General features: G+C 29.8%; 1 protein-coding gene across 1 annotated transcript in view; it reads left to right on the top strand.

The window, feature by feature from the left end:
- Positions 1 to 12,859: 12,859 nt before the first annotated feature.
- LOC113386466 (protein yellow-like) overlaps positions 12,860 to 26,430 on the top strand; it is a 16,926-nt gene continuing 3,355 nt past the window's right edge. The window contains exons 1-4 of the mRNA XM_026624246.1: positions 12,860 to 12,875; positions 13,939 to 14,122; positions 22,711 to 23,070; positions 25,804 to 26,167. Of these exons, the coding sequence (XP_026480031.1) occupies positions 12,860 to 12,875; positions 13,939 to 14,122; positions 22,711 to 23,070; positions 25,804 to 26,167 (924 nt within the window). The remainder of the gene's footprint in view (positions 12,876 to 13,938; positions 14,123 to 22,710; positions 23,071 to 25,803; positions 26,168 to 26,430) is intronic.

Below are 26,430 nucleotides of genomic sequence, written 5' to 3'. Positions count from 1 at the left end.
CAGCCGGATATACGCGAATTAATTTTCCGTTTTAATTATGCTAAGGTAATATTTATAGCACTCGGCTGGAGCTAAAGCTCATTTCGGTTTGCTATTGTTTTCGCACAAAAGCCACCGAAATACATATATCACCTGACCGCAGATTATTGGCCTTCACTGCTCTAAAAATAGTCTCTGATGTAAAACACCCTTTGTAACAGCAGATTTATTTTAAATTTATTAATAGTAATCAGAACTAATCGTGTTTTAATTTGCTCGTCAGTAGAGTCCTTTTTTAGGTTCTCATCTTTATTGGACTTTGATATTTAATTATACATTTAAGAATCGTAAGAATCATTATTGTTATCAAAAGAAAGAAAAATATGTTGTTTATTTTGAATGTAAAAGTTGAGTGAAAGAACTTTTACGCTACGACTGTTATTTTAGGAGAAAATTGAGTTTGAATATTTTTGTATGGGTCAGGCGGCAGCGATGTCAACGCGCTTCGGGTTGAAAACTTTAAATGCGTGTAAAATCTAAAGTATAAGGAATATTTTGTTGAAACAAAAATTAATACTGTAGTAATATTATGCTCCTAATTCCTAAACATGGTGTAATTCGATTATAGGCTCGGCTTTAGACAGTTTGTTAAAAACATTAGCCGAATTGGACAAATTCTGGAAAAATTATGGCACACATAATCAGTTTGATGAAAAAATATTTAAAAACGAATTGACAGAATTAATATATAATGGATGTAAACCAGATTAGACGATTTATAGCTATATATATATATATATATATATATATATATATATATATATATATATATATATTATATACATATATATGTCGAAAATAAGAAAAATGTCGAATAAGAAATCAAAACGTACGCGAGAAAAGACATCACACTTAGTAACGACTGTTTGAACACAAATATGCGAAACATATGACATGTCGTGTGTCTTGTACACACTCTCTTGTATACATACATACAAATATACAAATATATATATATACATACACACACACATATATATATATATATATATATATATATAAATATATATTTTATATACGTATATATCTAAATATAAATTTATATATGCGAATTATCGATCGCAGAGATTGTTGGCCGGGTCGGAGAGTCCGTGAGAGCCGTGCTGTATTTTGTGTGGTATGCCGTCCAGGCATAAATATTAAACAAAATTGCAATATTAAATAATGTGAATTTTCTTAATGTCAATTATGCACACCTAGTTTATTTATGAGAGGTAATATATATCTAAGAAATTCTGTTACATCTTGTTATTAAGATGCAAAACAGTGCACGTATTTTTCGTGGATTGTTAAGTTGTATTGGGTGCATCAACGAGCGAAATATCCCATTCAGCATCATATATAGTAATATATAAGTAAGGTGACTATATTTTTAAGTCAAAACTGGAATGGCTAATTTAGTTATGCTTATCCGTATATTAAACTTATTTTTCGTGCATTTGTAAGTTGTATTAGATGCATCAACTAGGGAAATATCCCATACAGCATCTTATATAGCAATATATAAGTATGGTCATATATTCATATTTTTTAAGTCAAAACTGGGACGGCAAATTTAGTTATGCAAATCAAATTTGTTTTTAGTCAAAATTGCAAACTTTGAAATAACCTTTGTTATTCTTTTATACGTAATATTTTTTATCTATGATATTATCTCTTATATTATATTTTTTGATCTTGTTTTTATTTTTTTGTCGCTTTTGAGTCTTGTATAAAATTCTATTCAATTTTCTTCATAATTAATTTGACTATATTAGCACTTGTTTGCTTGTTTTCATAATTTTTGTTAACTAACTATTAATTTTGAAAAAACTGGGACAATCCGGGACAAATATTGCATCTAGAAAAATCCGGAGCACAGGCTGGAAATATATAAATAACTATTAAAATATGTTATAAAAATTTCTCAGTTATTGCCTAAATATAGAAACGTGTTTAATTACATTTCTTTCTAAAAATTTTGAGAAATCTGAACCAAAATTCCATCAAAAGAAGAGAATTGACCAGTTATCAGTCAGTTATAAGTTATCAATCATCAGGTTAAAAATGATTAACAAAATTGGGAAATCTTGTAGGAATATGAAAATTCAGAGTTGAGAAAAGCTTTCATTTATAAAAAAAAAATAAGAAAATTGATCTAATACGTTAAAAAATACGTCAGACATCTCTTGATAAAATTGTACACTTTATTTGTCTCTATTAACACGCGATCTCAAATTACTCGTTTATTGTCTCTTATTGCACTCTCTACAATATATAATCTACTAAAAAACATACAATATTCTTTTGTCGTGCTATTTACGTTAACAAAATCAACTTTTTTATAAAAAATTTAGCTTTTCTATAAGCTCAAAAAATCTCGATAGAATTTCAATCAAAAACGTTCACTTAGAGAAATCGAGATAAAAAAATATGTAATTACTATAATAATTCTTACGAAATAGCGGTTTGTAGGTTGAACGTGAAAATTTAGGGTTGCATTTGTTCTCAATATACGCATTATTCAGAAATATAAAAAACAAATTTGACCCAAAAAATAAGTCTTTGGGGCCACCAACTCCTTCTACATGGTTTCAATCAAACTGTCGGGTAACAGTTTTCCAAATTTTTACGCCAATCGGATTGTATTATTGTTGTTTTTGAATATATAACTATCACACACACATACATCTATCAATTTTTGTACGGAACTCTAAAAATGCATTTTATTATCGTGGTGAAATTTTTTATATAAAAAATTAAACGTGTCGCGTGCACTTGAGAAAGTTCTCTCATGCAGAAAAAACCGAACCGAACTCTATCCGATACACAAATCGATTTCCAATTTGTACATTCGATAATTATTAATTAATATAATAAATAGACATATATATATATACATATATATATATATATATATATATATATATATATATATTTAAAAAAGAGTTACCGTTCCGTGTTATTCGGAATCAATGACCATGAAAAGGCGGAACAGACAATTGCACTTCATCACACACACGATTTGGTTTTGTCGATACATAAATAATTAGTATAAAAAGATTATCGATATTATTAATTATAGTTAAAACTTCTCAAAAGTGCTTATAAAACTTTTTTCGTGTTTGAACAGCAATTAGAATTTTGTATTCTTATTTTAATGAATCCTTAACATAAAATCAGCCTAGTTAGATGGCAACCCGATGGTTGATACGTTCTCTACGTGATATGATTTTCCATCAGATTTTTATTATGTGAAAATCTATTATCACTACCGCTTGATATCAAGCCGTCCAAAATAAATAAAGTTTAGATAATTGATAATTTATTTTTAAGTTATGTTTTCTCCGAAAAATCCGATTTCCTAATTTTATGTTTCCTCGACGTTACAAGTCATTCTGCATCGTTCGACATAGATATTCCAAAAAGAATGTATATAAAATTTTGTCGATATTTTCTCAAAAATGCCTTTTAAAAACAACCAATAAAACTTAACAAGGACTCATTATGGTAATTAATTTTTCGAGACGTCAATTTATTATAATTAGCAAAAAAAAGTTGCAAAAGTTGAAAATTTAAAAACTGATACAAAAGTGTAAAATCTTCCGTCTAGGTTTTCGACTAATATTCTTAACCAATTTTGTAAATTCAAAAACTGTCATAAAAAATGCAAAAATATTTCTTCCAGGTTTTCGACCGATATCCTGAACAAGATTTGAAAATTGATAAACTGCTACAAAAAAGTACAAAATACTTCGTCCAGGTTTTTGACCAATATCCCGCACGAATTCTGAAAATTCAAACACTGTCACAAAAAAGAAAAGAATTTTGGAAATTCAAAAACTGCTTCAAAAACTTACAAAATATTTGGTCCAGGTTTTCGACCAATATCCTGAACCAATTTTGGAAATTCAAAACTGGTACAAAAAAGTACAAAATATTTCGTCCAGGTTTTCGATTAGTATCTAGAACCAATTTTGAAAAATCAAAGTACAACAAAAATTGAAAAGTGCAAAATATTTCGACCAGAGTTTCAAATTTTCAAAATTCAAAAACTGCTACAAAGTAAAAAAATATTTCGTCCAGATTTCTGATCAATATCCTTAACGAATTTTAAAAATTCAAAAACTGCTACCAAAAAGTACAAAATATTTCACCAGGTTTTCGGCCAATATCCTGAACCAATTTTGGCAATTCAAAGTACAAAAAATTTTGAAAAGTACAAAATATTTTGTCCAGGTTTTCGACCTATCCTCAACGAATTTGAAAATTCAAAAACTGCTACCAAAAGGTACAAATTGTTTCCCAAGTTTTGGATCAACATTCCAAACAAATTTTTGAAATTCAAAAACTGCTATCAAGAAGTGTAAAATATTTTGTCCAGGTTTTTGATTAATATTCTGAACCAATTTTGAAAATTCAAAAACTGTTACGAGAAAGTACAATAATATTTCGTCCAGATTTTCGACCTATAACCTGAGCAAATTTTGAAAATTCAAAAACTGCTACAAAAAAGTGCAAAATTCGTCCAGATTTTCGATCAATATCCTGAACAAATTTTAGAAATTGAAAAACTGGTACAAATCATTCTAATTAGTTTTTGGCAAAGATAGTATTTTTTTTTTCAAATTAAAAAAATCAAATTTATTCAACATGCATACGTTTTACATGCAACATTTTATCCTTAAACATTCTGTCTCAAATCAGCAATTTAAATTCTATTTAATTTCAATCCAAAAAATCAAATGGCAATTCAATGTCAGTGCCAGGACTCGAACCGAGTGTCCCATAAAATTATATTTTTTTTATACTAGACACAGAACAGTCTAATACAATTCTTTTTTTTTCAATGTTTTTTTCTTTATTGTTAATAAAACAATATTTTATTATTGTTGACAAACTCGTACTATAAAGTAAATTTTGTACAAGTTATTTTATACTGAATGAAGGCTAGGATGCTAGTCGAAACGTATGGGTATCTAATAACATAAAATTCATAAAATGTTTATGCATGGATAAATGGATAATATATATATATATATATATATATATATATATATATATATATACCATCCCACTTCCACTTTTCCTCAAACACTTTTCATCGAACACTTTCTCAAATACAAATAAATTTTACTTTCGACGCAACTGGTAAGGAACAGACTTTTCTAATGGTATTCGTATACCAATACCGACAATTATTTATATATATATATATATATATATATATAAATAAATAACAACAAATTCTAATTTCAATGACAACAAATACTACACGAGATCGAGCACAGCTGTTCAGTCGCATTCGGCGTTTTAAGGAAGAAACATGTATAATTAAATTTATTTTTTAAAAATAGTTTTTCCAAAAAAGGTGTTGAGTTTTATATTTTTAATTGAAACTTTAAGGTTTTGTGCAATTTTACAAGGTTCAATCTAGATTGTATATTTTCAAAATATTTGTAATGAACAAGTAAAAATTCAAATTATTTTTTTTTAAATAGTTTTTCCAAAAAAGTAGTCAAGTTTTATATTTTTGACTAAAACTTCAAACTTTTGTGTAATTTTACAAAGTGTTAAATTGTTTAAAAAATTTATATAAATAATATTAAACCATATTCCAATTAGATTGTAAATCTACAAAATATTCATTTAAGACAAACAATTAAAAATATAGATTATTTTTTAAACATAGTTTTTCCAAAAAAGGTGTCGAGTTTTATATTTTTGTTTGAAACTTAGAAGTTTTGTGCAATTTTATAGGTTGTTAGATTGTTGAAATTATTTTTGTAAATATATTTAAAAAAATATTCAAACTAGATTGTACATTTTCAAAATATTTGTACTGAACAAGTAAAAATTCAAATTATTTTTTTTAAATAGTTTTTTTCCAAAAAAGGTGTCGAGTTTTATATTTTTGTTTGAAACTTAGAAGTTTTGTGCAATTTTATAAGTTGTTAGATTGTTGAAATTATTTTTGTAAATATATTTAAAAAAATATTCAAACTAGATTGTACATTTTCAAAATATTTGTAATGAACAAGTAAAAATTCAACTTGTTTTTTTTTTATATAGATTTACTGAAAAAGATGTCAAATTTTATATTTTTGTTTGAAACTTTGAGCTTTTGTGTAATTTTACAAAGTGTCAAATTATTTAAATATAAACTATAAATAATTTAAAAAAAAATATTCAAACTAGATTGTAAATATACAACATATTCATTTAAGACAAACAAGTAAAAATATAGATTATTTTTTAAAATAGTTTTACTGAAAAAACTGTCAAATTTTATATTTTTAACTAAAACTTTAAACTTTTGTGCAATTTTACAAAAAGTTTATTTGTTCAAAAAATTATTGTAAATATATTTAAAAAATTATTTAACAACGCACCATTTATAACGATAAAAATATCTTGTGTTTGATTAAAAGTATTTTTTTTCTAAATAGTTTTTCCAAAAAAGGTGTCGAGTTTTATATTTTTAATTAAAACTTTAAACTTTTGTGGAATTTTACAAGGTGCTAAATTGTTTAAATAAATGTTGGAAATAAATTAAAAAAATATTTTAAAAATAATACTCTAATACCATACATCCAGATAATTTGTTCACGAGTTGTCCAGTTTTTTTTTTCAAAACTTCAAAATTTTGTTTATAATTACAAGTCGTCCGATTATTTAAATATTTGTTTCTAATTTGTTTTAATTTAAAATTATATTTTTTAAACAGTTATTTTTTTTTTCTTTTTATTTTTTTATAAACAAATAATGTCATATAAATATTTATAACGATGTTATAAATTAATATATAACAATTGCATATTACAGCTTGCATTTCATTTTATAACAACTAAATTTTTGTTAAATCAGTTCCAAAACAAATAAACACTTAATAAATTAATTATTAAACCAATCAGACAATTCAAATTAATCAAAAGTTAGGAATTAAATCAAAATTTTAATAATTAAAACAGAAATTTCGTTAGTGTCAAAATGCAGTTAAAAACATTAGTGTTACCTGTGTCGATGATGTTATTGTTGTTCCTGAACAAAAGTGTTGCCATGTCGTCACAGAATTTCCTTCAACTGATGTCGGACACGTGGGGACAGTCTTGGTTGGTTCCAGTGAAGGCGAAGGAGTATTTATACGACAGGGACTGTAAGGGAAAAATATAATTATTTATATATATATATATATATATATATATATATATATATACTAGATGACCCGGCAAACATTATTGTTTTCGCCTAAAGATTTGAACAAAAATTATGTGAAAAATATTCAATGACTGAACGCCAGATAAAAAACAATTGAATCACTAAAATGGCTATAAAAATAGGGCTTGGTGATAAAAAAAAGTAAGAATATAGGGTTGTATAAATTTTTTAATCTATGACACATTACAAAAAAATAAAAACAAAAAGTTCCGTCCAAAAATTACAAAAAAAATTAAGGGTGAACAATCTTTATTACTTAGGGGTATAAAAAGTAGATAGTTATTCTCAGGCCTACTGAATACGCATATAAAATTTGATAAATAATTAATTTGATAAGACACGAGAATTTTATATATAAGATATAATATAATATTATATATTACGATTATTTTTGTATCTCTGGAGACATAATAATTATCAAACTTACACAACATATCTTTATCAACTTTCCTCTCCTTAGTTGCTATTAGTACATAATATTATATTTATGTGTTATTGAACTTTAGGAGAAAGGTAAAATGTTTATGACTGATTGATTAATTAATTTATTATTATTTGTTGTTATCTAATTGTAAGCGTCGTCGGTCACTTTACAATCTAATCTGGTTTTAAATAATTTACATACATTATATTAAATAGATCAAGTATAAATGTCGTTGAAAGTGTTAAGTAAAGATATAAAATTTATGTAGTTGACGGTAATAGGAAATATGGCACGATATTTATTTTACTAAATATCTTGTGACATACTTGAATATTTAATAGCCAAAGGAAATAAAATACATATAGTGTTTATTTTACTACAAAGTGCATTTCACTATTTTCACACACAATTTTATTAAACCGGTTAATAATGAGAATAAAATATTTTTGATTTATCAAAATCGGTTAAGCAAAAGTACAAAAATCAAATATGATCATTAAAAAGTGTTGACTAATGGGAAATTCTGTCTCATAACATTGCGTTGTCATGGCAACTTGTGAAAATGTTTGGTTATTTGCCGTGCGATCAGGCGTATTTTACATATAAACAAGCAAGGAAGAATGTTATAATAACGAAATTGAAGATGGTGCAGTTTTCACTATAAAGAAACTAGTTGTAAATAACATTTTGCCACAAGGCAAGTTGCATTATTATTATGTAAGAATATTAATTTTATTTTATGTCAATTTTTTTAAATAATTTTAGAGATAGTAATTAGTTCTTATAAAATAAATATTACAAATTGTTCTGCATTTTCGTGTTTACTAATGCTACTGCATTTTTAGCAATACTAAAATAATTATAATTTCTATTATTTAATTTCCCGATACGTATCAATAATCAACTTAATCAAGTGTTGCCCAATTACATATCAAGTCCCATTCGTGTAATCGGGTAACACTACATTTTCGAACTAGTAGACATAAATACTTTCATAATGATAATTTTGAAAATTTTATAAAGATAATTTCTTAGGCTTTGAAAATAGTTACATTTTGTTTTTTTTTTGTATGGGTGTTGAAATTTATGAAAAGAAAAGAAAGCATGTCGCTATTAATTATTATCGAATGAGGTTTATAATTTAATTGCGGAAGAAATGAAAAAAGTGTTTTGCGCAATTTCTATAACGTATCGTATTTTCTTTGTGATATAATCGGTTGTCTTACGAAAGCAATTGGATCATATATAATTGTATATATATATATATATATGTATATATATATATATATATATATATATATATATATATATATGTATATATATATATGTGGGTGGTCCTTAATATGGACATTTTCGAATTTCTTTGCTCATAAGGTCTCAAACGCTTCCAAATTAATATAAAAAAATGCTCTAAAAACTTTGGTTCTTAATATCAACATTTAGATAGTCTGCAATTCAATTAAAAGTTTCGTATATTCATTATTATCATATATTCTGGCGCCATCTGTGATAGCATTTGAGAACTCAAATATTAAGACACTTAAAAATATTTATGAAACACTTAACCTTCAATTAAATCCATAACAAAATATTTATTCAAGATTAATTTTGCATCAAAATATTTATATAATTGGTAAAGTTTTTTTTTTTTTTTTTTTTTTTTTTATTTCATTAAGTAATTACAACTGTCTATAAATATGACATCTAGTAATTTTTATGATTAATATAAATAGAAAGGGCATATCAGGCCGCCCAGTGGTGGTCCTAATATTATTGTTGTTAAACTAAGGTAGATTTGATCCAGGTAGTCTTAAAAACTAAACAAATTAAACTATACATATTAGATAAAACAAAACGAAACAAAAAAAAAAAAAAAAAAAATAATAATAATAATAATAATAATAATCTTCTAATCTAAACTAATCTAGTTTAAACATAGGAGTAGGTCTACATTATTTTTAAACGATAACTTAAAAACCTTATTGTGCTAACTGAATAAGTTTTGTTCTCTTCAGTCTGTAATCGAAAGTTGTGTCGTATAATTTGGCTGCAAGTTCGTTGCTGTGATTGTCAATATTTTGTTTGTGTCTCATTGAATAGTTTTTAATTTCTTCTGTGACTGTGGCTGTGCAAGTGTCTTGATGTATCATCCAGTTGGGGACATATCTGGGAGCTCCCACTGCTTGTCTTAAGAGTTTGTTCTGGAACCTTTGTATGATTTGAATGTTACTTTTTTTGGCGGATCCCCATAGTTGAACTCCGTATGTCCAAACTGGTTTTATGATGGTTTTGTACAACAAAATCTTGTTGTAGGCTGATAGTTCTGATTGCCTACCCAACAACCAGTGTAAGGTTCTTCTTATGTGTTCCATGTGTGCCCGTTTAGCGGCTATGTGCTCTTTCCAGTTTAATTTCTTGTCTAGAATCATCCCCAGGTATTTGACTGTCTCTTTAGCAGGAATTGTGTGGTTGAAGATTCTAACTGGAGGACATGTGTCTTTGCGAAGGGTAAATGTAACATGTACCGACTTGGAATTGTTGACTTCGATTCTCCACAGCTTAAACCATTGTTCCATTTTGTCCAGGTGAACTTGAAGAAGTAATGATGCCATTTCGGGATTCTGATGCTGAGCGATAACGCACGTGTCATCTGCAAACATGGCTATATTGGTATTACAATTAACAGGAAAATCGGCTGTGTATAGAAGAAATAATGTTGGTCCCAGAACACTTCCTTGAGGAACTCCGGCTCTAATATTTCTCACTTCTGACTGAACACCATTTATGTAGACGTAAAATTTTCTGTTTTGTAAATAAGAGTTAAGTAAGATATATAAGTTATAGGGCAGACATTTTTTAAGTTTGTATAAGAGTCAGTCCTTTATGCCACACTTTATCAAAAGCTTTCGTAAGGTCTAGAAAAACTGCAGAGCAATAATTTTTTGAGTGAAGAGCTTCATTGACTGTATTAACTACTCTGTGGATTTGTTGGATTGTTGAATGCTGTTGTCGGAAGCCAAATTGATAGTTAGGTATTAAGTTTTTGTTATGTATTTCAGAGTTTATTCGTTTTAAAATAAGTTTCTCAAAGATTTTTGATACACATGAAAGTAGACTTATTGGTCTATATGATAAAACTAAATGATGGTCTTTACCAGGTTTAGGAATTAAAATTATTTTAGCAGTTTTCCATGCTTCTGGAAAGCAACGAAGTCTAATTATTGCATTGAAGGTTATAACTAAATATCTTATCAACTTCTTGGGTGCTTCTTTTAGCATTCTTATTGTTATTTTGTCATGTCCTGGGGATTTTCCTGATTTGGATGATTTGATTAAACCGGAAATTTCTGAAAAGGTGGTTCTGTTAACACTGTTAGTAGTTCTTATATCCTGGTGGAGATAATCACTTATGAAGTCTTCTTCGCTACGACTGCATTGAGGAGGTGCCGGGTTAAAAGTTTCTTGTAAATAGTCAGCAAATAGTACGGCTTTTTCTTTGTGTGATCTTGCCCATGACTGATCAGGGTTTCTGATCGGTGGTACAGCCATAACTGGTTTCTTGAGTCGTTTGCATGCTTTCCACAGCGAATAATTCGTATCTTGAGTTGAAGATAGGTTGTTTAGGTAAGTCCTAATAGATTCATTTTTATAAGCATTAATTGTTGATTTTAAATTTTCGCAGGCTCTATTAAGTCTTTTCTTATCTTCGGGATGCCTAGTGACTTGCCATATTTTACGCAATCTTCTTTTGATGGCTATTTGTTTTTTTATTTCCAAAGGAATGCTGAGAGTCTTGCAATTAACATCTCTGGGTGTCGAAATAGTTGCTGCTTGTTGTAGAATAGTTGTTACTTGATTGATGGCATTGTTGACTTCATCTTCAGTTTTCAAGCGAATGTTGCAGTGTAATTGGTAAAGTTGACACTCAAACTATCAGTAATAAATTGCCAGCAAAATTATACGTCTGCTATCACAGATGGCGCAAGTATTTATTTAATGATATATGTTTTAATTGAATTGCGGACTATCTAAATGTTAATATTAGGAGCTAAAACTTTTACAGGATTTTTTATTATTAATTTAGAAGTATTTGAGCCCTTGGGAGCAAAAAAATTCGAAAATTATCACCCTAATATATATGTATATATACTTTTGCACAATTTCCATTCTCTTGCAACATTGGTTTAATAATAAAATACGATAAAATTAAGAGATAAAAATCATTCATTGAGAATTAATCTGATTCGATATTATGCAAAATATTTAATCGTCCATGCATTGAATATTTATGCAAAATGTTGTTTTATTTTTGCGAAACATGAGCAAGTGCTGCGCAACCCACATAAAATAGTACATTCGACCAAGGATGTATTATTATCGATATAAATCTCTTTTATATCGATAAAGATTAGAAAGCGGAATTTATAGACACTGTCGGGTTGCGAAATATTTCAATCATTAATAAACAAATCAATTATCCTTGGCGATAATAAAAATAATACTTGCAATAACTAGTTGTAAGTGGGATTTTGACTTAAGACGAGTTGCAAGAACTGCCCGATACGTATTAATTAATAATCAACCTAATAAATAAGAATTGATATTAATATATTTAGGTAAAATGCCACTTACACCTAGTATATATGTAATATTTATTTATAACTTATTTTCTGTCGATTCTAGTTTCCCAAACACGTTTTCTTTCATCAACAAAATAATTTTATTCGTAATTCGCAATCGACTTGGTGAAAGGACAGATTTTGCACAAAATCGAATATTAAAACTATTAATATTTTTGCACAATTCTTTTGCGATTCAAATCCTCAACAATAATTATTTGTAATTTGGAAACCAATTTTAATTGACATGATTGTGAAAGATATCCAATGATAATATAACATGAAAATATACTTTAGCGCAATTTGCTTGAATTTGTGTAAAAAAATAAGTTTAATCAATATTAGTGTGATTTATATATGATTGATCAATGTGAGCAATTTTTCACTAAGTCAATACAAATAAAATGTTTTTTGAATCATTCAAATCGGATGCTCCGTTCTCTCAAAAACTAAATTGCCAATTTTGCCCTGTATCACCGAAACGGCAGAACCTGCCTTTGCCAAAAACTAATCAGCACATCGTTAATAAATATTTTGATGCAAAATTAATCTCGAATAAATATATCGTTAAATAAATCACATGGATTCAATTAGAGGTTAAGCGATTTATAAATATTTTTAAATGTCATAATATTCGAGTTCACGAATACTATCACAGATGAATTACGGACTATCTAAACGTTAATATTTATTTATTATATTATATTAATATTATATTAATATTAAGAGCTAAAACTTTCAGAGAATTTACTTTTATTACTTTGGAAGCATTTGAAATTTTTTTTTTGACCACTGAATCCATTTATTTCAGAAGACATTTTGATTAACTCCATTCTGTAGTGTATATGTTCTGGTTGGGTTGGATTTCGGGTTTCAAATTCATGAATTACGAATAAGAACACAGAACTGTAGGGTGTTGTGGGTCTCGAAAAAAATTCATCTAGTTTTATAAAAGACATCGAGGACGTTACATACTTTGAAAAAAATAACTTACTAAAATTCGTGTACCCGGCAAAACAAGAATATTAAAACTGCCTAAAGTTTATTGAAACTTGTTCAAAGTACGGAAATAAGAGCTAACTTAATTAAAAATAAATTTCTGGTCGGTGAAAATAATTATTAATCTATTAACTCAAGATTTTGTTATCATTGATAACAAATTGCGCCATTGTAGCTAAGCCGAATGTTCCACTAAGATTTTTTATCTATTTTTTATTTATTTAGAACAAGAAATCAATAACAGAAAAGTAACCATCACAGGGTGTCTAGAAACTTGGCCTAAAATGCGCTGAATTTAGAATAGAAAGGTCCAAACCCAACGATATACAATTTAAGTGTGACTGCAATGAAGATCCGAATTTTAAAAAAAAGTTTAAAGTTTAAAAAAAGTTGAAAATTTGTTTAACTCCACAAGTCATATCAAAACTTTAACTTTAATGATAATTATTTTCTCACTATTAATAGTTATAAATCTTATATATACCGTTACATGTAAGCTATATATGTATTTATACGTACTAAAATATATTTTTCAATTTATATTACAACAGGAATTTTTAAAAGCAATATACATTACTTTATCGCTTTTCTCCACTTTCTGACTTTCGGAGTTAGTCGATGTGTGCACTGAACGGCTCATATATATATTATATTTTTTAGCAAACATCGCCTATCCAAAGCTGACCTACTACCCAGTAGACATCATAGACATCCCTCCGACATTGGAAGACTACAACCCTTTTGCCGAAGAAGAACACCCGCCCTTTAGGGTCATCTACCAATGGAAGAAGGTAGACTTCGAGTACCCGAATCCAGAAATGAGACAAGCCGCCATCAAAAACAAGTAAGAAAAAAAAATTGACCGATTCGGCCGCATAACAGACCAATGTTATGGCAAGGCTATTATTTTCATACTAAATATTAACAAAAGCCGCGTGGTTGCTGTGCAGTCACACGTATTTCTCAGGTTGTTAGATAGAAGACATAAACTAGTGGTGTATGGCATTGTGGCTTAAGGCAAATTGCTGGAACTTCCCGTACCGTATCAAAATATTCGAGAAATTTTAAACGTTTTCAAATATATTATCACAAATACTGTAACCTTTATTATTTTTGCCATCTTGTTATATCTGAGCAAATCAAATGAAACATTAACAACCGTCATTTCATTTCGAATTCAATTTAAAAAAAAATAGTTGCCTATAATTTGCACAAAATTTAAAAAATGCTCCCGTATTGTCACAGTCTAAACGCATTTTCAAATAATTCTCTGCGACATTTTCACTTATACTGTGCTTAGCTTGGCGGCATTTATAAGAACTAAAATGATTGTTGTTAAATCGAGGAGGCTACATTTTAATATATCTCGTTTTTCATTTTTGGACCGGTTCGATTTTTATTTGTTTATAACTTCTAAACCAATTGTCCGATTGTTTTGCAATATTCAGCAAATTTATAGCCAACTAGCCGGCCCGACAGACTTCGTCCTGTCAAAAAAAATTGTAATGTGGCGGTGTTTTGTGCCTATTTTTTTTCTATTCTTTGCAAAAAATTATCCTGAACAGAACCGTCACCCTGGTAATAAGTCGGTGTGAATTAAAAATAATTAAATAAAACACTATAAGCATTTAAAAGTAAGTAATTTTAATAATGTAAATCATAATTCAAAAATCAGTTCAATTTTCATTGTAGTGCTTTGTGATAAACGATGTTTTTTGTTTGATTACCTGGCGCATAGACAAACAAATCTGATGGTTTTCCAATACGGGAACAAACAACATACAATTTTCTATGTGAGAAACATGGGTTTTCTAAATTAATACCACAAACACTTAATGATAAACGCACTGGAAACTTTGAATATAGTTGGTCGATATTTCGCAACATTATAATTGCCGATCCAACCTTTAATTGAAGATTGTGAGGTGACAATCCTAGCAAATCCAGCGAGTTTAAAAACTCCGGTGGATCGTCTTGGTTAGTTGCCGAATCAGCTGATTCGCCTGTAATTTGTTCTTGAATTTTGAAATTTAATTAATTTACATCAATGTTTTTGGCTGTCAATATATATAGCTTGATTAATAGAAAGATATTTCTATGTTTATATAAATATATTCAAAATTAGATTATCAAAAACTACACAAAATGTCATGACATAGATCATTGTTTTTTTTACAAATTGCGTTGCCTACTCGATTAAAGAAGAAAAGGGCTGTTTTTAGGGTTGTCCAGGCAATTATTCGTTTTTTTCTCGCCGTAACAACCATCCTTGGACTTCAACGAACATTTTAAAAGAAGAATTGGCCAAATTGGTCCAGGCGTTGTTGAGTTATGCGCTTACCAACACATTTTGCGATCCATTTTTATATATAAGATAACTTCTAAACAAATTGTCCGATTGTTTTGCAATATCCAGCAAATTTTTAGCCAATTAAATTATCTACAACTTTTGTTAATAACAAAATGTTGTATCTTATATCCTTTTACCCAAAATTTGCAGTGAAACAGGTTGTTGTTAAATTTTGGAGGTTGCATCGGTATATCTTGCTTCACACTTTTGGACCAGCTCAATTTTTGTTTAATTATTTATAACTTCAAAACGAAATGTCCCACCATTTTGCAATATTCAGCAAATTTATAGCCAATTAAATTATCTACAATTTCTATTAACAACAAAAATTGGTATTTCTTGTCCTTTTATCAAAAATTTACATTTAAAAAGGTAGTTGCTAAATTTTGGAGGTTACATCATACTCATGTATCTTACTCTGTCACTCTACACTGTCAGGTATATGTTGCTCTTTTTCGCACTAGTGTTTTATATATATCTCTCTCATTTTCTCACTATATACTGTTGTCTCTTTTACGTTTAATCAAAACAGACTCTATATCACATCGCAACTTAAGAAGTTTTACTTCAAAAATAAAATTCTATTTTACTAAATTATACATCGCCAACCTAAGAAGTTCTACTTCAAAATTCAAATGTAAATTATAAATAAATCAATTTATCTTCAGAACATTATCAATCGTCATTTCATTTCGATTTCAATTTCAAAAAAAAAATAGTTGCCTAATTTACACAAACATTGTAAAATTGCTCCCGTATAGTCACAGTCTAAACGCATTTGCAAATAATTCTGTGCTACATTTTCACTTATACTGTGCTTAGCTTGTCGGCATTTTCACATTTTTCAATAGTTTTCTCACAAAATTGTAAAAGTGCTCTCCAGTACATAAACAGTCTGAACGCACTTGGGTAAACATTTGTACCAAAGTGGCGCTTAGGCTGTGCTTAGCCTGGGTAATTTTTTGATTTGAATTTTTAATCCAAAGTTACAAAAATATTTTATGGAAAATAAAAAAAGATGTAATAATTTTTTATCCTCAAAAGCCTTGATTGTTTTGTCAATACAAGCAGAAAGTTTTTTAGATCTTTCAAATCGGACGCTTAGTTCACTCGAAAACTGCAATTTTTTGCACAATTAGCTCTGTATCTTCGAAATGGCGGGACCTGTCTTTGCCAAAATCACCTCTTCCCTCAATCATTACAAATTGAATGTTTTTTAGATCATTCAAATCCGATACTCCGTAAAAGTCTCAAAAACTCGATTTGTATTTTCTGCTCTCTTTGCTCCGCATCTCCTTAACGGCTGGACCTGCCTTTGCCAAACACTAATCAGCACATCTCCCTATCAATAGGAATCGAATGGTAAATGAATCATTCAAATCGGTTGATCCGTGCGCCCGAAAACGTGGACGAAACATGCGGACATACAAAACACACACACATCCATTGTGTTTTTTAGGATGTTGTTTTGATTGAATTTTACTTTACTTTTCGAAGCACCGGTTGTAAAACACTTTATTGATAACTTTATATATTTATTTTATAAGTTATAATAGTATTTGCAATAAATTTAATATGTTTTTGATTACGTATTGATTGAATTGATTTTGGTTTTATAATTATCGATTGATGATTTTTTGTTTTCTACCTCAATCTAACCGCATGCTTTGATTGGCGCGAACACATTGGTTTTCTGAGGTATGCCCCTTAAAAATGTTCAGAAACCTTCAACACGTTGAGAAATGCAAAAATTTTCATTTTCGATTTTCGGCCCATTACTATAACTACCCTACGGGAAGTTGAAGAATGATGTTAGATAACAGGGTGTTTCTGACTCAGCTTCATAATATACAGTTATGTGTAAAACGCTTGAATGCTCAGCAAATACATCGACATTTGGACAGTATTCAGTATGATTCAGTCGCACCAAGTTGCAGCGTAACATGGCCTTGCCATAACATTTTGCAATTATAACTTCAATAGTCTATTATTCTTACAAAGTCTAAGTTGTAGCGTGTCATGGCCTTGCCATAACATTTTTCAATTACAATTTTAATAGTCTATTATTCTTACAAAGTCTAAGTTGTAGCGTGTCATGGCCTTGCCATAACATTTTTCAATTACAATTTTAATAGTCTATTATTCTTACAAAGTCTAAGTTGTAGCGTGTCATGGCCTTGCCATAACATTTTTCAATTACAATTTTAATAGTCTATTATTCTTACAAAGTCTAAGTTGTAGCGTGTCATGGCCTTGCCATAACATTTTTCAATTACAATTTTAATAGTCTATTATTCTTACAAAGTCTAAGTTGTAGCGTGTCATGGCCTTGCCATAACATTTTTCAATTACAATTTTAATAGTCTATTATTCTTACAAAGTCTAAGTTGTAGCGTGTCATGGCCTTGCCATAACATTTTTCAATTACAATTTTAATAGTCTATTATTCTTACAAAGTCTAAGTTGTAGCGTGTCATGGCCTTGCCATAACATTTTTCAATTACAATTTTAATAGTCTATTATTCTTACAAAGTCTAAGTTGTAGCGTGTCATGGCCTTGCCATAACATTTTTCAATTACAATTTTAATAGTCTATTATTCTTACAAAGTCTAAGTTGTAGCGTATCATAGCCTTGCCATAACATTTTGCAATTATAACTTCAATAGTCTATTATTCTTACAAAGTCTAAGTTGTAGCGTGTCATGGCCTTGCCATAACATTTTTCAATTACAATTTTAATAGTCTATTATTCTTACAAAGTCTAAGTTGTAGCGTGTCATGGCCTTGCCATAACATTTTTCAATTACAATTTTAATAGTCTATTATTCTTACAAAGTCTAAGTTGTAGCGTGTCATGGCCTTGCCATAACATTTTTCAATTACAATTTTAATAGTCTATTATTCTTACAAAGTCTAAGTTGTAGCGTGTCATGGCCTTGCCATAACATTTTTCAATTACAATTTTAATAGTCTATTATTCTTACAAAGTCTAAGTTGTAGCGTGTCATGGCCTTGCCATAACATTTTTCAATTACAATTTTAATAGTCTATTATTCTTACAAAGTCTAAGTTGTAGCGTGTCATGGCCTTGCCATAACATTTTTCAATTACAATTTTAATAGTCTATTATTCTTACAAAGTCTAAGTTGTAGCGTGTCATGGCCTTGCCATAACATTTTTCAATTACAATTTTAATAGTCTATTATTCTTACAAAGTCTAAGTTGTAGCGTGTCATGGCCTTGCCATAACATTTTTCAATTACAATTTTAATAGTCTATTATTCTTACAAAGTCTAAGTTGTAGCGTGTCATGGCCTTGCCATAACATTTTTCAATTACAATTTTAATAGTCTATTATTCTTACAAAGTCTAAGTTGTAGCGTGTCATGGCCTTGCCATAACATTTTTCAATTACAATTTTAATAGTCTATTATTCTTACAAAGTCTAAGTTGTAGCGTGTCATGGCCTTGCCATAACATTTTTCAATTACAATTTTAATAGTCTATTATTCTTACAAAGTCTAAGTTGTAGCGTGTCATGGCCTTGCCATAACATTTTTCAATTACAATTTTAATAGTCTATTATTCTTACAAAGTCTAAGTTGTAGCGTGTCATGGCCTTGCCATAACATTTTTCAATTACAATTTTAACAGTCTATTATTCTTACAAAGTCTAAGTTGTAGCGTGTCATGGCCTTGCCATAACATTTTTCAATTACAATTTTAATAGTCTATTATTCTTACAAAGTCTAAGTTGTAGCGTATCATTGCCTTGCCATATCATTTTTCAATTATAATTTCAATAGTCTATTATTCTTACAAAGTCTAAGTTGTAGCGTATCATAGCCTTGCCATAACATTTTGCAATTATAACTTCAATAGTCTATTATTCTTACAAAGTCTAAGTTGTAGCGTGTCATGGCCTTGCCATAACATTTTTCAATTACAATTTTAATAGTCTATTATTCTTACAAAGTCTAAGTTGTAGCGTGTCATGGCCTTGCCATAACATTTTTCAATTACAATTTTAATAGTCTATTATTCTTACAAAGTCTAAGTTGTAGCGTGTCATGGCCTTGCCATAACATTTTTCAATTACAATTTTAATAGTCTATTATTCTTACAAAGTCTAAGTTGTAGCGTGTCATGGCCTTGCCATAACATTTTTCAATTACAATTTTAATAGTCTATTATTCTTACAAAGTCTAAGTTGTAGCGTGTCATGGCCTTGCCATAACATTTTTCAATTACAATTTTAATAGTCTATTATTCTTACAAAGTCTAAGTTGTAGCGTGTCATGGCCTTGCCATAACATTTTTCAATTACAATTTTAATAGTCTATTATTCTTACAAAGTCTAAGTTGTAGCGTGTCATGGCCTTGCCATAACATTTTTCAATTACAATTTTAATAGTCTATTATTCTTACAAAGTCTAAGTTGTAGCGTGTCATGGCCTTGCCATAACATTTTTCAATTACAATTTTAATAGTCTATTATTCTTACAAAGTCTAAGTTGTGGCGTGTCATGGCCTTGCCATAACATTTTTCAATTACAATTTTAATAGTCTATTATTCTTACAAAGTCTAAGTTGTAGCGTGTCATGGCCTTGCCATAACATTTTGCAATTATAACTTCAATAGTCTATTATTCTTACAAAGTCTAAGTTGTAGCGTGTCATGGCCTTGCCATAACATTTTTCAATTACAATTTTAATAGTCTATTATTCTTACAAAGTCTAAGTTGTAGCGTGTCATGGCCTTGCCATAACATTTTGCAATTATAACTTCAATAGTCTATTATTCTTACAAAGTCTAAGTTGTAGCGTGTCATGGCCTTGCCATAACATTTTGCAATTATAACTTCAATAGTCTATTATTCTTACAAAGTCTAAGTTGTAGCGTGTCATGGCCTTGCCATAACATTTTTCAATTATAATTTCAATAGTCTATTATTCTTACAAAGTCTAAGTTGTAGCGTAACATGGCCTTGCCATAACATTTTTCAATTATAATTTTAATAGTCTATTATTCTTACAAAGTCTAAGTTGTAGCGTGTCATGGCCTTGCCATAACATTTTGCAATTATAACTTCAATAGTCTATTATTCTTACAAAGTCTAAGTTGTAGCGTGTCATGGCCTTGCCATAACATTTTGCAATTATAACTTCAATAGTCTATTATTCTTACAAAGTCTAAGTTGTAGCGTGTCATGGCCTTGCCATAACATTTTGCAATTATAACTTCAATAGTCTATTATTCTTACAAAGTCTAAGTTGTAGCGTGTCATGGCCTTGCCATAACATTTTGCAATTATAACTTCAATAGTCTATTATTCTTACAAAGTCTAAGTTGTAGCGTGTCATGGCCTTGCCATAACATTTTTCAATTACAATTTTAATAGTCTATTATTCTTACAAAGTCTAAGTTGTAGCGTGTCATGGCCTTGCCATAACATTTTGCAATTATAACTTCAATAGTCTATTATTCTTACAAAGTCTAAGTTGTAGCGTGTCATGGCCTTGCCATAACATTTTTCAATTATAACTTCAATAGTCTATTATTCTTACAAAGTCTAAGTTGTAGCGTGTCATGGCCTTGCCATAACATTTTGCAATTATAACTTCAATAGTCTATTATTCTTACAAAGTCTAAGTTGTAGCGTGTCATGGCCTTGCCATAACATTTTCAATTACAATTTTAATAGTCTATTATTCTTACAAAGTCTAAGTTGTAGCGTGTCATGGCCTTGCCATAACATTTTGCAATTATAACTTCAATAGTCTATTATTCTTACAAAGTCTAAGTTGTAGCGTGTCATGGCCTTGCCATAACATTTTTCAATTACAATTTTAATAGTCTATTATTCTTACAAAGTCTAAGTTGTAGCGTGTCATGGCCTTGCCATAACATTTTGCAATTATAACTTCAATAGTCTATTATTCTTACAAAGTCTAAGTTGTAGCGTGTCATGGCCTTGCCATAACATTTTTCAATTACAATTTTAATAGTCTATTATTCTTACAAAGTCTAAGTTTGTGGCGTGTCATGGCCTTGCCATAACATTTTTCAATTACAATTTTAATAGTCTATTATTCTTACAAAGTCTAAGTTGTAGCGTGTCATGGCCTTGCCATAACATTTTGCAATTATAACTTCAATAGTCTATTATTCTTACAAAGTCTAAGTTGTAGCGTGTCATGGCCTTGCCATAACATTTTTCAATTACAATTTTAATAGTCTATTATTCTTACAAAGTCTAAGTTGTAGCGTGTCATGGCCTTGCCATAACATTTTGCAATTATAACTTCAATAGTCTATTATTCTTACAAAGTCTAAGTTGTAGCGTGTCATGGCCTTGCCATAACATTTTGCAATTATAACTTCAATAGTCTATTATTCTTACAAAGTCTAAGTTGTAGCGTGTCATGGCCTTGCCATAACATTTTTCAATTACAATTTTAATAGTCTATTATTCTTACAAAGTCTAAGTTGTAGCGTGTCATGGCCTTGCCATAACATTTTGCAATTATAACTTCAATAGTCTATTATTCTTACAAAGTCTAAGTTGTAGCGTGTCATGGCCTTGCCATAACATTTTGCAATTATAACTTCAATAGTCTATTATTCTTACAAAGTCTAAGTTGTAGCGTGTCATGGCCTTGCCATAACATTTTTCAATTACAATTTTAATAGTCTATTATTCTTACAAAGTCTAAGTTGTAGCGTGTCATGGCCTTGCCATAACATTTTGCAATTATAACTTCAATAGTCTATTATTCTTACAAAGTCTAAGTTGTAGCGTGTCATGGCCTTGCCATAACATTTTTCAATTACAATTTTAATAGTCTATTATTCTTACAAAGTCTAAGTTGTAGCGTGTCATGGCCTTGCCATAACATTTTTCAATTACAATTTTAATAGTCTATTATTCTTACAAAGTCTAAGTTGTGGCGTGTCATGGCCTTGCCATAACATTTTGCAATTATAACTTCAATAGTCTATTATTCTTACAAAGTCTAAGTTGTAGCGTGTCATGGCCTTGCCATAACAATTTCACTAATCTATTACTCCTTTTCCCAGAGACTTCATCCCCGAGAACAACCTACCCCTAGGCGTCGACACCTGGAAGCACCGTGTCTTCATAACCCTCCCCCGTTGGAAAAAGGGCGTACCGGCCTCTTTGGCCTGGTTGCCGGCCCTTACAATCAACAAATCTCCGGCCCTGATGCCCTATCCATCGTGGGATTGGCACTCGAACAGCGATTGTCAGAAGATCATATCGGTGTTCAGGATGAAGGTGGACGAGTGCGGCAGATTGTGGCTGCTGGATTCGGGTTTGGAGGACATCACCACCACTCCGAGGCAGTTATGTCCGCCGAAAATAGTGGTTATCAACTTGGTGACGGATCAGATGGTGCTGTCGTTCGAGATACCGAAAACGTAAGATGGTAGACATAGGAAAACAAATTTACATTTTTAACAGTTATAATTTTGGCATTAGAAATTTTATCGTTTAGAACTTTTGCATCCCAGATTTTAATGAAATGTTAATGTTAATAATAATATTTTGCTCTAATGTAAAATAATAATCGTGACATTTGGAATCGTGACATTTGAAACCGTGACATTTGCAATTGTGACATTTGGTATAGTTTTTTTTAAATTACAAGATTTGTTATAACTGTTAAATAATTTAAAATCTAGTAATAATAATGAACAATAACATAAATTTAAATAAAAAAGAGTAAAAAATAAAGGGTAGTATTTACATTAAAATGATATCCATAGTATGATGATTTAATATAAAATAAAAGCGGATAATAATAATAATAATAAATTTGATAAATAAAATAAATAAAAATTTTAAATAATAAAAATAATACTAGAAAACCAATAAAATTTGGTATCGTGACATTTGGTATTGTGACTTTTTTAAACGTGACATTTGGGAACCTGACATTTGCAATCATGACTCTTCAAATCGTGACATGTGAAAACGTAACATTTGTATAGTAGTCATTTGTATGGTGTAATTTGCATAGTGACATTTGGAATCGTGGCATTTGGAACCGTGACATTTGGAACCGTTAAATTTGCATTCGTGACATTTGCGTTCTTGACATTTGCTTTCGTGACATTTGGAATCACGGCATTTACAATCGTGATGACTACATTTACATTCGTGACACTTCCATTCGTGACATTTGCAATCGTGACATTTGTATAGTGACATTTGCATTTGGAATCGAAACAATTGGAATCGGAACATTTGGAACCGTGACATTTGCAATCGTGGATTTTACAATTATGACATTTACATTAGTGGCATTTGGTATCATGACATTAAGTATCGTGACATTTGCATTCGTGACACTTATTTGGAACCGTGACATTTGGAATCGCAACACTTGGAATAGCCATATTTGATATCGTGACATTTAGATTCGATAAACTTGGATTCGTGACATTTGGAAACAAGACATTTGGAATCGTGGCAATTGTAATCGTGACATATGCGTTCGTGACATTTGGAATCGTGACATTTGGAATCGTGACACTTGGAAATGTGACACTTGGAATCGTGACATTTGCATTCGTGACATTCGGAATCACGTTATTTGGAATCGTAACAATTGCAATCGTGATGTTTGAAATCACTACTTTTACATTCGTGACATTCGGAAACGTGACATTTATATAGTGACATTTAGTATCGTGACATGTGGAAACGTTACATTTGGTATCGTAACATTTGGAAACGTTACATTCGGTAACGTGACATTAGGAATCGTAACACTTGACATCGTGACTTTTGGAACCGTGACATTTGCATTCGTGACATTTCCATTCGTGGCACTAGCATTCGTGATATTTGCATTCGTGACATTTCCATTTGTGACATTTCCATTAGTGACTTTTGGAATTGTGAATTTCAGAACCGTGACATTTACTATCTTGACATTTGAATACGTGACATTTGGATACGTGACATTTCCATTCTTGACATTTGCATTCATGACATTTACATTCGTGACATTTGCATTCGTGACATTTAGAATAGTGTCATTTGGAACCGTGTCATTTGGAACCGTGTCATTTGGAACCGTGTCATTTGGAACCGTGACATTTGGAACCGTGACATTTGAAATAGTAACATTTGAAATCGTGACATTTCCAATTGTGATATTTGCAATCGTGACTGTTCGAATCGTGACATTTGCAATCGTGACTTTTCGAATCGTGACATTTGGAATCCTGATACTTGAAATCTTGACATTTGGTATCGTGGCACGAGAATTACCAATATCAAATTTTTAAATAGTCAAAATTACAAATGTTAAAATTACAAAATTTAAAAGATAAAAATTTGCAATGTCATAATTCAACGTCATAATTTCAAATGTCACGATTTCAAATGTCGAAAATTCAAATGACAAAGTTCCAAATATCGAACATTCTGATTAAATATCAATATTACACAAAAAACAAGTTTTGATGTGGAAATGTCTTTTTAATTCCAAATTCCGAAGTTCCAAGTGTTAAAATATAAAAATCATATAAAAGTTCCAAATTTGACATTTTTTTGTTGAAATTTCTGAATGTTGAAATTGTAAATGTTGCAAGTGTAATTAGATTTATAGATAAAATTCCAAATGCTAACTTACAAATGTCAAAGATAAATTGTCAAAGTATCAAATGTAAAAATTCTAATCTAAAAGACAATATAAGGGCTAAAACTTTCAGAGAATTGTTTTTTATCAATTTGGAACCATTTGAGCCCTTGGGAGCAAGGAAATTCGAAAATGTCCATATTAAGGACCACCCTAATATATATATATATATATATATATATATATATATATATATATATATAATAGTGTCGACATCTCTCGGTCTCCCCTATACTCCTTATCAACAAAGACCATTGACCTTTTCACAAAGTAAATGCGGCGGCACGCAATCATTCATTATTCATTTATTTATTTATTTTTCTCTTTTTTTGCAAAGTTAATTTATTCAAAAATAAATAAATATAACGACCGAAGGCATTATACACTGTTTATAATTCTATTTATTCTCTTCCGGTTGAAGAAAATATTCTTAGTACTGGGCTAGGGACTATTTGATCTACCGAGAGAAAAAAAAGTTTTAATTTTCTATTTTTCTTCCAAGGTTCGTTAAACAAGATTCCCTCTTCACCAACATCCAAGTTGACATAAGGCATGATCAATGTGAAGATGCCCATGCTTATATAACAGACGTCTGGCGTTTCGGCATCCTGGTCTACAGTTTACAAAAACAAAAAATGTGGAGGGTCACCAGTCATTTATTTTACCCCGATCCATTCGCCTGCGATTACGAACTGCACAACCTTAAATTTCAATGGACAGATGGTGTCTTTGGAATCTCTTTGGCACCCATCAACAAAGAAGGTGACAGGGTGCTATTTTTCCACCCAATGTCAAGTTTTTACGAATTCCAAGTATCTACCAGCATTCTTAGAAACGAAACGATTTGGACGAAACCAGGAACCTCGGTAAGATAAAAAAACATACCCATAACCCAGTCAAATTAAGATTTCAGTTAGGAATAATTCGCATAGAGCTGAAATTTGGTGCAGATGTTGAATAGGCAATGACAAATAAAATGTCAAAAGTCCCCATCGATCCGACATCTGCGATTTTTTTTATTCGAGGTCAAAGTTGCAAAGTTCTAGTTTTTCCCATTTTCCGCCAAAACCACAAGCCACATGTCTCGGAACATTAAAGGATAGTTTGGTTAAGAATAAGAGGGCAGTCT

The sequence above is a fragment of the Ctenocephalides felis genome, unplaced genomic scaffold (assembly GCF_003426905.1).
Source record: "Ctenocephalides felis isolate EL2017-DRISC unplaced genomic scaffold, ASM342690v1 CF-g0.4_SCAFFOLD_03571, whole genome shotgun sequence".
Taxonomy (NCBI): domain Eukaryota; kingdom Metazoa; phylum Arthropoda; class Insecta; order Siphonaptera; family Pulicidae; genus Ctenocephalides; species Ctenocephalides felis.
This window is presented reverse-complemented; position numbering and strand designations above follow the sequence as displayed.